The 17676-nt window shown below is 45.8% G+C and overlaps 1 protein-coding gene across 7 annotated transcripts in view; it reads left to right on the top strand.

Moving 5' to 3' along the window:
* The window catches only part of EEF2K (eukaryotic elongation factor 2 kinase), an 87167-nt gene extending 70126 nt beyond the window's left edge, over positions 1–17041 (top strand). For all 7 annotated transcript variants that reach the window (XM_055232642.2, XM_055232648.2, XM_055232644.2 and 4 more), the window contains 3 exons: positions 1971–2095; positions 8510–8688; positions 12187–17041. In XM_055232642.2, the coding sequence (XP_055088617.1) occupies positions 1971–2095; positions 8510–8688; positions 12187–12296 (414 nt within the window). In that variant the 3' untranslated portion in view covers positions 12297–17041. The remainder of the gene's footprint in view (positions 1–1970; positions 2096–8509; positions 8689–12186) is intronic.
* The last annotated feature ends 635 nt before the right edge of the window (positions 17042–17676 follow it).

The raw sequence follows: 17676 nt of genomic DNA, 5'->3' as shown, positions 1-17676 counted from the left end.
ATGATGGAACCACTGCACTCCAGCCTGGGCAAAAGATCAAGACCCTGTCTCAAAAAAAAAAAAAACAAGAAAAAATAATATGTGGTATATGGTTTGCAAATAACAATGAAAAGTAAATTTCATATCATCAGCTCTCACACAATACTTGCACTGATTTTTGCAAACTCTTGTACCCATAGCCAACCTATGGTTGCAACTGATGGAGAAGTGTAGTTCTGACATAAATTAGATGAAAGTGAAATTAACAAAGACCTATGTTAGAACTGGAACTTCATTTGCCTCTGATGTGAGTGACCTCCTTCCTGAATCAGATGGTAGTTTTAAATACTGGAAGGATATTTCTTCAATTTGCTGTAGTCATCACAATAGAATAGCTACAGGCATGACCCACTTGTTAGTTTCAACTACAATGTTCATGTTTTCCACCCCTTTCTTACCATCGAAAAAACAGTACATCAAACCCTGATTTGCAGCACTGTCTGCTTTCTACCAGGTAAGTTATATGTGACCCAGCAGTTTCACTCAGCTATAAACCCAAAAGAATAAAAACACACTTTCACACAAAAACTTGTACACAAATCTTCATAACAGCATTATTCATAATAGCCAAAAAATGGAAAACAACCCAAATGTCTGTCAGTGGATAAATGGATAAATGAAATGTGATACATCCATACAATGGACTATTATTTGATCATAAAAAGGAATGAAATATTGATATGCACTACAACACAGATGGACCATGAAAGCACTGTGCTAAGTGAAAAGAGTCGCAAAGGACCACATATTGTATGACCCTATTATTATGAAATGTCCAGATCCAGAATAGGCAATCCATAGAGACAGAAAGTAGACTAATGGATGCTTAGTGCTGAGCAGGATGAGGAGAGTAGGGGTAGAGGGAGATTGACAGTTAAGCGGTATGAGATTTCTTTTTGGATTGGTGAAAGTATTCTGAAATTGACTGGTGATTGCCATGCAGTTCTGTGAATATACTAAAAACTATGGATGTGTACTTTTTTTTTTTTTTGAGACGGAGTCTGTCACCCAGGCTGCAGTGCAGTGGCTCGATCTCGGTTCACTGCAACCTCTGCCTCCTAGATTCAAGCAATTCTCGTGCCTCAGCCTCCTGAGTAGCTGAAATTACAAGCATGCACCACCACGCCTGGCTAAGTTTTGTATTGTTAGTAGAGACGGGGTTTCACCATGTTGGCCAGGCTGGTCTCGAACTGCTGACCTCAAACTGCTGACCTCAGATGATCCACCCGCCTTGACCTCCCAAAGTGCTGGGATTACAGGCATGAGCCACCCAGCCCAGCTGTGATGTGTACTTCTGATGTGTACTTCTGATGCAGGGCAGGCAGGCCCCACATCGGAGCTTAGCCCAGGAGGGTTTTTTGCCTCACCCAGAAAAGAATTCAAGGGTGAGCCAAATGTAGAAGAAAACAGCTTTATTGAAGTGGCAGTGTTATAGCTTAGGCAGTGGTACAGCTCCATGACTGCTTCTACGGAGCGGGGCTGGCCCACAGGCAGTGTGCTAAGATTAGCAGCTTAGGGCAGTTCTGCAGTCAGATTTATACCTACTTTTAATTGCATGCATATTAAGAGGCAGTTTACGAAGAAGTATCTAGGGAAAGGGTAGTTACTTCTAGGTTGTGGGGCCATAGCCATAGAAACAGGCAGTAACTCTCAAGTGTTGCCCTGACAATGGTAAACTGACATGGTGCACTGGTGGGCATGTCTTATGAAAAGCTGTTTCCCCACCCCATCCCTGTTGTAGCTTGTCCTTGATTTGTTCCAGTGTCTGAGCCAAGCCTCTGGAGTCAAGTGCCCCCTCCTATTTCACTTCTATAGCCTCCCAACTCAGAGTTCTCAAAAAACAGGGTGAAGATTGAGTAGTGAGATCTTGGCAGTCCTCGAGTTTAAGCCTCATTCACTCTTCTTTCTCACTCTTTGGTTTGTATCAACAGGAGACAGAAGAGAACAAAACCAAAGGATTTGATTACTTACTGAAGGCCGCTGAAGCTGGCGACAGGCAGTCCATGATCCTAGTGGCACGAGCTTTTGACACTGGCCAGAACCTCAGCCCAGACAGGTACTGCAGCTGTCGCCCAGGAGGAGCTGGTGGGAACCTGGGCTGTAGGTGGGCGCTTGCCCTCGGTATCAGCACAGGCCTGGGTTCCAGTCTTGGCTGCCCCATGACTAGTCCAGCAACCATGGGCAACTTATTTTACCTCCCTGGCCTCAGTTTCTTCATATTGTAAACTGGGAGTAATTATAGCACCTGTATCCTGGGGTTGTCCCATGAAGGGTAAATGAGATGATGACTGTAACTCTTGCAGTGCCTGGCACATAAAGCACGTGGTACGGCCGGGCGCGGTGGCTCATGCCTGTAATCCCAGTACTTTGGGAGGCCAAGGCAGGCAGATCACTTCAGGTCAGGAGTTCAAGACCAGGCTTGCCAACATGGCGAAACTCTGTTTCTACTAAAAATACAAAAATTAGGGCTGGGCATGGTGGCTCACGCCTGTAATCCTAGCACTTTGGGAGGCCGAGGAGGGCGGATCACGAGGTCAGAAGTTCAAGATCAGCCTGACCAACATGGTGAAACCCCATCTCTACTAAAAATACAAAAAAAAAAAAAAAAAAAAAGCCGGCCTGGTGGCACACACCTGTAATCCCAGCTACTCAGGAGGCTGAGGCAGGAGAATCGCTTGAACCTGGGAGGCGGAGATTGCGGTGAGCCAAGATCGAGTCACTGCACTCCAGCCTGGGGGACAGAGCAAGACTCCTTCTCAAAAAACAAAAAAAAAAAAGATAAAAGTCATGTGATACGAGGCAGCCACTCTAACCAGTATAGGTAATGATTTGCCTGAGAAAAAAATATGAAAGAATATGCAGCATCCAGGTCAGAGTGGGTATCCCTAGTTAGGATTATGGGTAATTTTAATTGACTTTTCCTACTTATTATTATATTTTAGAAACAGGGTCTCGCTCTGTCACCCAGGCTGGAGGACAGTGGTGCCATCATAGCTCACTGCAGCCTCTACCTCCTGGGATCAAGCAGTCCTCCCTCCTCAGCCTCCTGAGTAGCTGGGACTACAGGCATGTACCACCACACCCAGCTAAATTTTTAAATTTTTTGTAGAGATGGGGTCTCACTATGTTGTTCAGACTGGTCTCAAACTCCTGGGCTCAAGCAACCTTTCCTCCTCAGCCTCCCAGTGGGATTACAGGTGTGAGCCACCACGCCTGACTAGGGCAGGTATTTTGGCTCTATTTTTTGGGTGACTAAACTAGTTCTGAGATGTAAAGGGGCTTGCCCATGGTCAAATATTTAGCAAGTGGCAGAGCCAACTTACATCTTCTCACCCCTTCTCTGATGTACTGTCTACTGGCATGGAGGAGAGGTAAACAGAAAAGACTGACATGATTATATTAGGTCAAATGTCAGTGTATACATATGGTGCCCATTGAGTGCACTGGGGAAGCACATCATGCATGGGGCAGGGCCTTCAGCTGGGCACCAAGTATTTACATCTGTGCTTTCTCTTCCTGGCCTTTGTCTACCTTTTATTTCTATTTGAGGTGATAGGTTTTTATTGATTTGTAAAAGTTCTTTATATATTGAGGCTATTAACCCTTTGGTATACTTTTCTCTTTATTTTTTATTTTTATTTTTTAATTATTATTATTATTATTTATTTATTTTTGAGATGGACTCTCACTCTGTTGAACAGGCTTGAATGCACTGGTGCAACCTCAGCTCACTGCAACCTCCACCTCCCGGGTTCAAGTGATTCTCCTGCCTCAGCCTCCCAAGTAGCTGGTATTACAGGTGCCTGCCACTGTACTCTGCTAATTTTTATATTTTAAATAGAGACAAGATTTCACCATGTTGGCCAGGTTGGTCTCGAACTCCTAACCTCAGGCAGTCTACCTGCCTCTGCCTCCCAAAGTGCTGGGATTACAGACCTGAGCCACTGCTCTGCTTTTTTATTTTAGTTTTGAGATAGAGTCTTTCTCTGTCTCCCAGGCTGGAGTGCAATGGCGTGACCTCAGCTCACTGCAATCTCCACCTCCCAGGTTCAATGGATTCTCCTGCCTCAGCCTCCCCAGTAGCTGGAACTACAGATGTGCATCATGACACCCAGCTAAATTTTGTATTTTTAATAGAGACAGGGTTTCACCATGTTGGCCAGGCTTGTCTCGAACTCCTGACCTCAGGTAATCCCGCCTGCCTCCCAAAGTGCTGGGATTACAGATGTGAGCCACCATGCCTGGCCTATTTTTTATCTATCTATCTATTTATTTTTGAGACAGGGTCTCTCTGTCACCCAGGCTGGAGTGCAGTGGTGTGATCATAGCTAACTGCAGCTTTGACCTTCTGGGCTCAAGTGATCCTCCTGCTTAAGCCTCCTGCGTAGCTGGGACCATAGGCATGTGCCACCCTACCTGGCTAATTTTTATAATTTTTTGTAGAAACAAGGACTTGCTATGATGCCCAGGCTGGTCTCAAACTCCTGGCCTCAAGCAATCCTCCTACCTCAGCCTCCCAAAGTGCTGGTATTATAAGTGCAAGCTGCTGTTCCTGGCCACATTTCATTTTAAAAGACTTTTTTTTTTTTTTTTTTTCCAGCTATGTCTACCATAGATAGAGGGAGGGCACAGATGCCACATAATGACCATTGTTTACTGGGTTTGGGGACACACTGGTTTTTAATATTTATTTAGTTAAATCTATCAAAAGTATTTCTTTATTGCTTCTGCTCTAGTCATTTCCTTATTCTTCTTCCTTATTCAAAGCAGTTCCAACCCCTCCCATGCAAAGAACATTAATTAAGGGCCAGCTATGGGTAAGGCAGGGCTCTGTGCAGGCCCAAATTTGCATTTAAGGGATTCAGGCCCCAGAAGTTACCATCCAATAGGGGAAGGAGAAGATGCTGGAAACACCAAGGAAGGATGGACGCCCTTGCCAATGGGATAGCAGCGGGTTGGGGTGGGCAGGGCTCAGCGATTAGACCTTTCCCATATAATGTTTTCAGGCCAATTTTGCTTTGCCCTTTAAGACCAGGGAAGGTCAGAGCAGAAAGAAGAGAAATAATCTAGTCTAGTGTCTCCTAGTCAGTGTTAAAACCCAGCCCAGCATGGTGGCTCATGCCTGTAATCCTAACACTTTGGGAGGCTGAGGCGGGTGGATCACGAGGTCAAGAGATTGAGACCAACCTGAACAACACGCTGAAACCCCATCTCTACTAAAAATGCAAAATTAGCTGGGTGTGAGGGCAGATGCCTGTAATCCCAGCTACTTCAGCTACTTGGGAGGTTGAGGGAGAAGAATCACTTAAACCCAGGAGGCGGAGGTTGCCGTGAGCCAAGATCACATCATTCCACTCCAGCCTGGGCAACAAGCATGAAACGCTGTCTTAAACAAAAACAAAAACGAAACAAAAAAAAGGTTGTTGAGCATGTCACCAATAATTTTCAAATGGTCCATTTTTTAAATTTAACTTTTATTTATTTACCTATTTATTTATTTGAGATATGGTCTTGCTCTGTCACCCAGGCTAGAGTGCGATGGCGTAATCATAGCTCACTGTAGTCTCAACCTCTCAGGCTCAGGCTATCCTCCCGCCTCAGCCTCTCGAGTAGCTGGGACCACAGGCATGCACCACCATACTCAACTAACTTGTATTGTTTGTAGAGCTGGGGTTTTGCCATGTTGCCCAGGCTGGTCTCAAACTCCTGGGCTCAAGAGATCCTCCAACCTAGGCCTCCCAAAGTGCTGGGATCACAGGCATGAGCCATATCTGGCCATTTTTTAATAAGATAAAGTCAAGGTTATTTCCTGAGCACCATCCCAGCCAGCCACTTGCTTGCGTTTTTTCATTTACCAGACATTTATTGAGACTATGCTGTTTGCCAGACCCTGGGAATGCAGTAGACAAATACAGCAAAACAGACAAGGGTCTCCTGCCTTCATGGGGCTTACATTCTAGTCAGGGGACACCATGATAAACAAGTGAATAAGGAGAATTAAAGATTTTGGTAGTTGTAAGAAACAGTGTTTGGGGGCAGAATCTCTAAAGAGGTGATATGTGAGCTGAGATTGGAGGGATGATGAGTGTCTTATCCTGTTCTATGCTGGTAACAGAATACCTGAGGCTAGGGAATTTCTCATGAACAGAAATTTGCTGGCTCTTAGTTCTGGAGGCTGGGAAGTCTAATATCAATATGCCGGCATCTTGCATGGGCCTTCTTGCTGTGTCATCACATGGCAGAAGGGAAGGAAAGAGAGGGAGAGCAGGTCAAGCACAGTGGCTTATGCCTGTAATCCCAGCACTTTGGGAGGCTGAAGCAGGAAAATCACTTGAGTCCAGGAGTTCAAGACCAGCTTGGGCAACCTGGTAAGAGTGTGTCTCTATAAAAAAATTTTAAAAATTAGCCGGCCATGGTGACATGCCCCTGTCATCCCAGCTACTCAGGAGGTTAAAATGGGAGGATTGCTGGAGCCCAGGACTTTGAGGCTGCAGTGAGCTATGATTGTGCCACTGTATTCCTGCCTGGGCAACAGAGTGAAACCCTATCTCAAGAAAAGAAAAAAGAGAGAGCAAAAGGGGGCTGAACTCGCCCTTTTATAACAAATCCACTTTCCTCATAATGGCAGAAATCCATTCATGAGGGCAGAACCATCAAAGCCCAATCACCTCTCAAAGATCCCGCCTCCTAATATCTCACAATGGCAAGCAAATCTCAACATGGGTTTTGGAGGGGACACACGTTCCAACCAGAGCAAGGAGCCAGGTGCAGAAAGAGTTGGAGGAAGAATCTTCCAAGGTTAGGGAACAGCGGGTGCAAGGGGCACAGAGCAGGCAGGAGCGGGCATGTTTGGGGAATGGACAGCAGCCGGTGAGCCTGGTGCAAAGGTAGATGAACAGGAGACCATCCTGGAGGGCAGCGCCTGTCAGACAAGGCCTCAGAGGGCACCAGCAAGGCAGGGACAGCAAGTCATCAGACCTATTGCTCCTGGAATGTTTCACGAGACCCACAGGCCTGCTTATCTGTGTTGCTGTATTTGCTCTTTCCTAATGTACTATAAATAGTTACTCACACGGATTACACCCAAAGAAAAAGAGCCCTCCACCCTCTTTGCTGTGTATTCTGTAGTGTGTGGGTTTGGCTGGAACCTGTGTGTGCCCTGGCTGGTTTGGCCATACATGGGCTGCAGTAGGAGGAGTTGAGGGTCAAGGAGCAGAGCTGGAAAAGGAGACTGAGCTATTCTGGGGTGAGTTCTGCATTGTGCTGGAGGCAATTTTGCATAACAAAATTCACAGCTAGCCGGCACAGCAGAGCATACGGTGATTGCCATTAGTGCAGATGGCTCAAGAGGCCTCTGCAGAGGACCTTGCCCCCAACCCACTTCCCTACAAGTCAGAGGGCAGCTTAGCTAGGACACTCAGCCATTGCTAATGCTAGCTCATGGCTGCCTCTGTGCAGACTATAAAAATGGGCCCCTTCCTCAAGGGGGTGTCCTAGCTAAGCTGCCCTTTACTTTCATCTATGGGAAAATTGTTGTAATATACTGATTTTATTAAGGAAAGCAACTTGACTGCTCTTTTTTTTTTTTTTTTTTTTTAAACACAGGGTCATACTCTATTGCCCAGGCTGGAGAGCAGTGGCATGATCATAGCTCACTGCAGCCTCTAACTCCTGGGCTCAAGCTATCCTCCCACCTCAGCCTCCGGAGTAGCTGGGACTACAGGTGTCCATCACCACACCCAGCTTTTTGTGTGTTTATTGTATTTTTTAATTTTTGTGAGTACATAGTAAGTGTGTATATGGGTTACACGAGCTGTTTTGATATGGGCATGGAATGTGTAATCTATTTATACTCTTCTGGTTATTTTAAAATATACAATTACATTATTTTTGACTATAGTCACTGTTTTTTTTGTTTTTGTTTTTTTGTAGAGACAGGGTCTCTCTATGTTGCCTGGGCTGGTCAACTGCTCTCTTAATAAATATTGGCCAAGCACAGTGGCTCATGCCTGTAATCCCAGCACTTTGGGAGGCCGAGGCAGGTGGATCACTCAAAGTTAGGAGTTCGAGACCAGCCTGGCCAACATGGTGAAATGCCGTCTTTACTAAAGATACAAAAAATTAGCTGGGCGTGGTGGCACGCACCTGTAATCCCAGCTACTCAGGAGGCTGAGACAGGAGAATTGCTTGAACTTGAGAGGTGGAGGCTGCAGTGGGCCGAGATTGCACCACTGCACTCCAGCAAGACTCTGTCTCAAAAATGAATGAATGAATGAGTGAATGAATGGATGAATGAATATCACAATATGAAGGTGCCTCATAGATGTATTGGCCTTGGGCAAGGTAGGTCATGAACCATAGGTGGTGGCCCTGCTGGGATCCCTGACTCGACCCTCCTGCTGGAAGGCCCTCCTCCCACCGCCCTGTTGCCATGGTAACCTCCACCTTTCCCTCTGTATCTCCTGGCAAGGTGCCAAGACTGGCTAGAGGCCCTGCACTGGTACAACGCTGCCCTGGAGATGACAGACTGTGATGAGGGCGGTGAGTACGACGGAATGCAGGACGAGCCCCGGTACACGATGCTGGCCAGGGAGGCCGAGATGCTGTTCACAGGAGGCTACGGGCTGGAGAAGGACCCGCAGAGATCAGGTAGGGCCTGGCAGACCTGTCCCTGGGCTGCAACAGGGCCGGGCAGGGAGGGACCTAATTTCCATTCCACTGGGGGTTATTTATGACAAGATGACAGGCTGAATCTTCTCCTCCAGGGAGGGGAATTTATGGAGCTAGTATGAAGATGAACATTGTTATTTTAATGGTTATATATTATGGTTTTGTAGGGGTTTTTTGCAATTTTAAAAACTGAATTGAGATTTTCATAACAAAATTCACCATCTTAAAGTATACAGTTTAGTAGGGGGGTTTCTTTTTCCTTTTCTTTCTTTTTTTTTTTTTTTTTTTTTGAGACGGAGTCTCACTCTATCGCCCAGACTGGAGTGCAACAGCATAATCTCGGCTCACTGCAGCCTCCACCTCGCGAGTTCCAGCGATTCTCCTGCCTCAGCCTCCTGAGTAGCTGGGATTACAGGTGTGCCACCATGCACAGCTGATTTTTGTATTTTTAGTAGAGACAGGGTTTCGCCATGTTGGCCAGGCTGGTCTCAAACTCCTGACCTCAAGCGATCGGCCCACCTCGGCCTCCCAAAGTGCTGGATTACAGGCATGAGCCACCACACCTGGCCCAGAGTTTCACTCTTGTAGCCCTGGCTGGAGTGGGCCATCTCTGCTCCCTGCAACCTTCACCTCCCAGGTTCAGGTGATTCTCGTGCCTCAGCCTCCTGCATAGCTGGGACTACAGGCACACATCCAGCTAATTTTTCTATTTTTAGTAGAGATGGGGTTTCACCATGTTGGCCAGACTGGTCTTGAACTCCTGACCTCAGGTGATCTGCCCGCCTCAGCCTCCCAAAGTGTTGGGATTATATGTGTGAGCCACCATGCCTGGCCTCCTTTCCTTTTCTTTTTTTTTCTTTGAAATAGAATCTCACTGTGTCACTCAGGCTGGAGTGCAGTGGCACAATCATGGCTCACTCCAGCCTGGAACTCCTATGCTCAAGCAATTCTCCTGCCTCAGCCTCCCAAACAGCTGGGACTACAGGCACTTGCTTCCACACCCAGCCAATTTTTAAAAGTTTTTTGTAGTGACAGAGTCTTGCTATGTTGCCCAGGCTGGTCTTGAACTCCTAGCCTCAAGCAATCCCCTGCCTTGGCTTCCCAAAGTCTTTGGATTACAGATGTGAACCACTGCACCTGGCCCTAGTGGGTTTTAGTGTAGTCATAATATTGTACAATCATCACTGCTATGTAATTCCAGAACATTTCCATCACCCCAAAAAGAAATCCCGTACCAGTTAGCAGTCCTCCCCCAACCTAGCAACCACTATACTTTTTGTCCCTATAGATTTGCCTATTCTGGAGATTTTATATAACTGGGAGTATACAATTTGTGGCTTTTTGTATCTGCTTCTTTCATTTAGCATAACTTTTTCAAGATTCATCTGTGTTGAAGCATGTTATCAGTACTTCATTCCTTCTTATTACTACATAATATTCCATTGTGTGGATATATAGCCTTTGTTTATCCATTCATCAGTTGATAGACAAGTTATATATATTTTTTTCTGTTACATAATGTATTAGTCTTCTTGGGCTGCCAAAACAAAATACTATAGAGTGGGTGGTTTAAACTACAAAAATTGCTGGGCACAGTGGCTCATGCCTGTAATCCCAGCACTTTGGGAGGCCAAGATGGGAGGATCACTTGAGTCTAGGAGTTCAAGACCAGCCTGAGCAACATAGGTAAACCTCACCTCTACAAAAGAAATTGTTTTAATTAACTGAGTGTGGTGGCACACGCAGTGAGCCATGATCATTCCACCGCACTTCAGCCTGGGCAACAGAGTGAGACCCTGTCTCAAAAAACACACACAAAAAATTATTTCTCCCAGTTCTGGAGGCTGGGAATTCCAAGATCAAGGTGCTGGCCAGTTTGGTTTCTGGCTTGTAGAAAACAGCTTTCTCACTGTGTCCTCACATGACCTTTCTCCTGGATGCAAGTGGGGAGACAGCAAGAGAGCTCTGCTGTCTCTTTTGCTTCCTAAAAGGGCATGAGCTCTGTGTGATTAGGGCCCCACCCTTATGACCTCATTTAAGCTTTATCACCTTCTCACAGGCTGCTGGAGTATGAACGTCCCCTCCAAGTCTCATGGTGAACTGTAATCACCATTGTGAAGGTGTCAAGAGGTGGGACTGTTAAGAGGTGATTAATGTTGTTATGCAAATTGGTCAGTCATCACAAAAGTAGCTTTGTTATAAAAGCAAATTTGGCCCCCTCTTGCTCTTCGCCTTCTGGCATGGGATGATGCAGCGCCAAGGCCTGTGCCAGATGCTGGTGCTATGCTCTTGGACTTCCCAGGCTCTAGAACTGTGAGCCAAATAAATTTCTTTTCATTATAAATTATCTAGTCTGTGGAATTCTGTCATAGCAACATAAAATGGACGAAGACACAGACTGTGTGTCTCCAAATGCAGTGCGGTTACGTTGTGAATGAAGAGTTCAACATACAAATTTGTGGATGGGGAGCCCAGTGGGGACACAGCATTCAGTCTCTAACATATAATAAACATACTAAGTTCCTAATTTCACAGGTAGAGGATGAGGCTAAGTTTTAAAAGTTTTTAAGTTATATTTTAAAAATTAACAAAGAATAATGCAAATCTAGGCTGGGCAGTGGCTCACGCCTGTAATCCCAGCACTTTGGGAGGCCGAGGCAGGCGGATCACCTGAGGTCAGGAGATCGAGACCAGGCTGGGCAACATGGTGAAACCCCATCTCTACTAAAAATACAAAAATTAGCTGGGCGTGGTGGTAGGTGCCTGTAATCCCAGCTACTCAGGAGGCTGAGGCAGGAGAATTGCTTGAACCCCAGAGGCAGTGGTGACAGTGAGCTGAGATCCCGCCACTGGACTCCAGCCTGGGTAACAGAGTGAGACTCCATCTCAAAAACAAAAAAAAACAAAAAAAAAAAAAAAAGAAGAAGAATGATGCAAATCTATAATCTTTATTTGAAATTTCTAAATCCAAAAAGCTCCAAAAACCCGAAGTATATTTGTATGTTTTGCACAAATTCACTTGGTAAAACCTGACCTAGCTGACATGAAGCTGTTCATAAGTCTTTATTTCTTCCACCTTTGCACATCCCCACTTAGTTCTGCAAAAGTTCTCACCCTGATTCTCATTGGCTCAAATTAGTTCTCAGCCTGATTCTCATTGGCTCAAACTCAATCATCTACATACCCCAAACCAACAGTAGTTGTTTAGATGGCTTACTCTGACTGGCCATGACTAAATCTGGACCAATTGCTGTAGCTTGGTGGGGGATGGGAGGAGTGCTATGATTGGCCAGATTTTATCACAGGCCCACCTTTAGAGCCCCGTCCGGAACACCTGGAGGGGAGAGGACACACGGAGTAGTTTGAGTTCTTAAGGAAACCTCAGGGTGTTCTTCTGGGAAGGGTGATGGGGGACACTGGGCTGGCAAAAACAACAGGTGGTTCACCTCTTTGTGCCCCCGCTTTGCTGTCTTTCAGGGGACTTGTATACCCAGGCAGCAGAGGCAGCGATGGAAGCCATGAAGGGCCGGCTGGCCAACCAGTACTACCAAAAGGCTGAAGAGGCCTGGGCCCAGATGGAGGAGTAACCAGGAAAATCACTGCCGGCTAGTCCCAAGCAAACGGGCTAGGAGGAAAGACTAAAAAAACAACAACAACTTATTTAGTTTGGGGAGGGGAAGCATTTTTAGTGTGTTGTAAATCAAATTTTATATTTCATTTTTTGACTCTTGAAAAATGTCTTTGCTACTTGGCAGCTACCAGCAGAGACTCTATAGCTGTCTCTTAGGGCAGTATTTTGGGGAAGTGGGGCTTGAAGAAGCAGCCTAATGAACCAACATACTGTTTTGTGGTGGTTTTTTTTGTTGTTGTTTGTTTGTTTTCTTTTTTGAGACAGAGTCTTGCTTTGTCACCCAGGCTGGAGTACAATGACGTGATCTCAGCTCACTGCAACCTCCACCTCCTGGGTTCAAGTGATTCTACTGCCTCAGCCTCCCAAGTAGCTGGGATTACTGGTACACACCACCATACTCAGCTAATTTTTGCATTTTTAGTAGAGATGGGGTTTCACCATGTTGGCCAGGCTGGTCTCGAACTCCTAATCTCAGGTGATCCACCCACCTCAGCCTCCCAAAGTGCTGGGATTACAGGTGTGAGCCACCATGCCTGCCTATTTTGTGGTTCTATTTTCATTTTTATTTCTTTTTTTTTTTTGTCACGAGATAAAAGAAAGTGCTTTTTGCCTTGAATGGACAATTTTAGGGCTCTGCTCACTAGTCTTTTCAGGCTGGACTGAAATGTCGGGCCCATGGAGCCCTGTGTTTTGTGCATCGGGATGAGAAATGAAGCACTGCACGCTGGCTTTCCTAAGTCACGGGGTGTATATTGCTGTGGCTTAGTGCAAAGCATTCTTTCTCAGAGCATTTAGAGGCACGCGTGGCATTTTTTCAGTGGGTATGAGATTGCACAATACCCAGGCTCCCTTCTACCATGGGGAAGGGCCTGCATATTGGCTGTTTTTTAAACTCTAGTTTAATTTCTTTCCATAATGCTACTGATTTTCTGGCGTACAGCCGAATTCCGTTTTTTAAGCATGCTTTCTACGGTGGGCTTTTCAAAACAGGTTTGAGTTTTGTATGCACACATTTACTACCTCTAACTCCTACATCAGCTAGTGTGGAAGAGGGTGCACCTCAAAGCTTTTACACGTAAGGACAGCGGCTTGGAACGTCGAAGCCTTTTCTCCAAGCAGACATGCACTCTGTATCTCAGTGGCAGCTCCCACAACGTGACTGCAATGTCTCTTATATAGTATTGCTCGGTGTTTTCTTAGCGTCTGGATGTTCTTACGTGAAATCTGCTCCCCAGCCCTGGTCCTTGGCATTTTCTGCTTGAAGCTGGGCTGATTTTCTTGTAATTTACAGCAGGACGCTTTCAGCAGCAGTCTCTTGGGATTTTATCTAAGATGTTTGAGGATGAGAGGGCAAGAACTATAAACACTCATTAATTCCAGTAGTCTCCCCAGGGCCAGACAATGGTGATTGTTATTTAATGAGCTTTTCCTTTCAATGGAATTCAGCTCTCACATTAGTATGATTTCATTTGATGTTTCAAATAGCAAAGATGCTAGGTGCGGTGGCTCCCGCCTGTAATCTCAGCACTTTGGGGGGCCAAGGTGGGAGGATTGCTTGAGCTCAGGACTTCAAGACCAGCCTGGGTAAACATGGCGAGACCCTGTCTCTACCAAAAAAAAAAAAAAAAGACAGACTGCTTTGATCAACCCTAAATGCGAAAGCAGCCTCTTTTTCTTTGTTTAAAAGTCAAAACATAAAAAAGCAGAGTATAACATACAAACCATTCTTAACTATTCATTAAAATGGGTCCTTCAACACCTTAGTGGGGTTTGTTGTTGTTGCTTATGCAGAGAGATTGTTTTCTTTTTATTATTTTATAATTTTTGAAATAGAGATGGGGTCTCACTGTGTTGCCCAGGCTGGTCTCGAATTCCTGGGCTTAAGTGAGCCTCCCGCCTCAGTCTCCCAAAGTGCTGGGATTACAGGCAGGAGCCACTGAGCCCAGCCAACACTTTAGTGTTGACTGCTTTGGAGGCATGAACCCATGCAAGCGTTAGTTCCAAAGTTCAGTGTGTACCTTTAAATGAACAATGAAGCAGGTGAAATTACCCTTGAAAAAAATCCCTTAGACCACCCATAAATGACAGTGGCTTTTTCAATATGGACTCATCATAGCCAGTTTTCCTTTTGAAGTTGGAACTGATCACCCTTTTGTCATCTGTACCAGATCAGTAGTTGGCTTGTGTTACATTTTGTGTGTGTGTGTGTGCATGTTTTAAACCAGTGCATATAAATTGTATGTTAAATGTAAGTAACTTTAAGTTGACTTATCTCTTCACAGTAATCAAGCCTGATGTAATTCATGCTTTTTAAATTCAGCTAGCCCCCCTCTCTGAAATTTTATTATGTAAATAATTTGTGTTCCCTGATCACTCGTTTAAGTTCTTAGTTGTATGTTATCTCTTCTCTAGCAGGAATTGGCAAACTTTTTTGTAAAGGGGTAGAAAGTGAAGATTTTAGGCTTTGCAGGCCATATGGCCTCTGCTGCAAATGCTCAACCCTGCTGTTGTAAAAGCTGCCATAGACACTACATGAACACGAATGAGTGTGGCTGGTGTTCCAATAAAACTTTATTTACACAAACAGGTGGCCCTCTTGGGCTGTAGTTGGTCAACCCTTGCTCTAACCCTTGACTGAGAGCTACTTTATGAAGCCCTGAGGGCAGGAGCTATCTCAATTTTGTGCTCCCCAGGGCACCAAAACACAGTGCTTTGGCATAGAGTAGGCACTCAACAAATGTGTGAACAGATGGAGAGCCAGCCCTAGTCAGTGCACTCACCCTTTGAGGCTCTGGTTCCTCCAAACAATTAATGATTCATTGTCTGGATTGGCTGGAACTGTCACCCCCCCAATTCTACTCCCCACCCACCCATGTGACCTTAATGTCAGTTGCTGGTCTGTTGCTCTTCGGGGAGGGAGAGATGGCCTGGATATAGAGCTAAGCAAATGCTTCTTAAAGGGCCCTTAAAAGTGAAAAGTAACCTGCAAGAGGTTGAGATCCTTCTGAGCTAGGAGAACTTATTCCACCTTCAAAACCAAGTTTGGGCCGGGTGCAGTGGCTCACACCTGTAATCTTAGCACTTTGGGAGGCTGAGGCGGGCGATCACCTGAAGTCAGCTACTCGGGAGGCTGAGGCAGGAGAATCGCTTGAACCCAGGAGGCAGAGGTTGCAGTGAGCCGAGATTGTGCCACTGCACTCCAGCCTGGGCGACAGAGTGAGACTCCGTCTCAAAACAAAAAAACAAAACAAAACAAAATCTAGTTTTGTGCCTTCTGAAGATAGGACATCTTCTTTTTCCACAAATGCTGGACATGCCAAAAACCAAACGGAAAACCAGGACATTCCAGCCCAACTGGGACAATATCAGAGACCATCTTCAAGCGCAAGAAGCAGGTGAAAGTCCAGGAAATTGGCAGAGTCAGGATTATCATCCAGTACTTTCATTTCACAAATGGAGAAACCAAGGTTCTGCCAGCTAGATTTTTTTTCACAGTGTCACTGCTAGCAAGGCACTAAGCTGGAGCTGGGACTTGAGAGCTGCTGCTATTTAGAGGATCTTGGGAATAAAAGTTAAACTGGAGTTTAATGGCCCTTTCAGTTTTGCTATAGGCAAGAGAAAAAAATGAATGAATGGACAGATGGCTTTATGGGTGTAAGAAAGAAAACTCCCAAACCCCAGTGTTCCTGAATATCTGTTCTCCCCCTGACCAAAGACACTCGGAATTTATCAAATGCAGCTTTGACCTCCAAGCCAAGTAAACTGCTCTTGTTGCTATTTTAGTGGCTTTTGTTTTTTTAAGACACAAGATCTCACTTTGTTACTCAGGCTGGAGTGCAGTGGCATGATCATAACTCATTGTAGGCTCAACCTCCTGGGCTCCAGTGATCCTCCTGCCTCAGCCTCTCAAGTAGCTAAAACTACAGATGTGCACCATCACACCTGGCCAATTTTTTTTTTTTTTTTTGAGATGGAGTCTCGCTCTGTTGCCCAGGTTGGAGTGCAATGGCACGTCTTGGCTCACTGCAACCTCTGCCTCCCAGGTTCAAGTGATTCTCCCTGTCTCGGCCTCCGAGTAGCTGGGACTACAGGCGCCCACCACCATGCCCAGCTAATGTTTGTATTTTTAGTAGAGATGGGGGTTTCACCATGTTGGCCAGGCTGGTTTTGAACTCCTGACATTAGATGATCCACCTGCCTCAGCCTCCCAAAGTGCTGGGATTACAGGCATGAGCCACCATGCCAAGCCACGCCTGGCTAATTTTTTAGAATTATTTTTTTTGCAGAGACAGAGTCTCACTATGTTGTCCAGGCTGGCTTGAACTCCTTGGCCTCAAGTGATCCTCCCACCTCAGCCTCCCAAAGCAGTGGGGTTATAGGCGTGAGCCACTGCACCTGGCCCTGTTTTCATGGCTTTTATTTCCTTTCATCCCAGCACATTTGTCTGCAGTACTAGACATGTTTTACAAATCAACAAGTGTTTACACAAGTATATGCAGCTTGTTTTTGGGGGAAAAGAAACAAAATATGCATATTCTCCGTGTGGATTTGTGCCTCTTAATTGTGTTTCTAGTCTCTAAGGTAACCCTTTAACCTACTCAAGATGGGGCCCAGAGAAGTGGCCTGCATTACAGATTTATTTTGGCATATGTACTAAGTTCCATTTTCTCTTTACAAATAAAGTGTTTTCTTTCTTTCCTGTCTCAGACTCAAATGTCTCCTGGTTTAAAAAAAAAAAAAAAAATGGCCAGGCGTGGTGGCTCACGCCTGTAATCCCAGCACTTTGGGAGGCCGAGGCGGGCGGGATCACCTGAGGTCAAGAGTTCGAGACCAGCCTGGCCAACATGATGAAACCCTGTCTCTACTAAAAATACAAAAATTAGCCAGGCATGGTGGTGCAAACCTGTAGTCCTATCTGCTCAGGAGGCTGAGACAGGAGAATTGCTTAAAGCCGGGAGATGGAGGTTGCAGTGAGCCCAGATCCTGCCATTGCACTCCAGCCTGGGCAACAAGAGCAAAACTCCAGCTCAAAAAAAAAAAGTGGGGGGGGGGGGGGTCGGGCGTGGTGGCTCACGCCTGTAATCCCAGCACTTTGGGAGGCCGAGGCAGGCGGATCACGAGGTCAGTAGATCGAGACCATCCTGACTAACATGGTGAAACCCCGTCTCTACTAAAAATACAAAAAGAAAAAAAGCCAGGCATGGTGGCAGGCGCCTGTAGTCCCAGCTACTTGAGAGGCTGAGGCAGGAGAAAGGCGTGAACCCGGGAGGCGGAGCTTGCAGTGAGCTGAGATCACGCCACTGCACTCCAGCCTCCGTGACAAAGCAAGACACTGT

This window comes from Symphalangus syndactylus, chromosome 11, assembly GCF_028878055.3.
Source record: "Symphalangus syndactylus isolate Jambi chromosome 11, NHGRI_mSymSyn1-v2.1_pri, whole genome shotgun sequence".
NCBI lineage: Eukaryota > Metazoa > Chordata > Mammalia > Primates > Hylobatidae > Symphalangus > Symphalangus syndactylus.
This window is presented reverse-complemented; position numbering and strand designations above follow the sequence as displayed.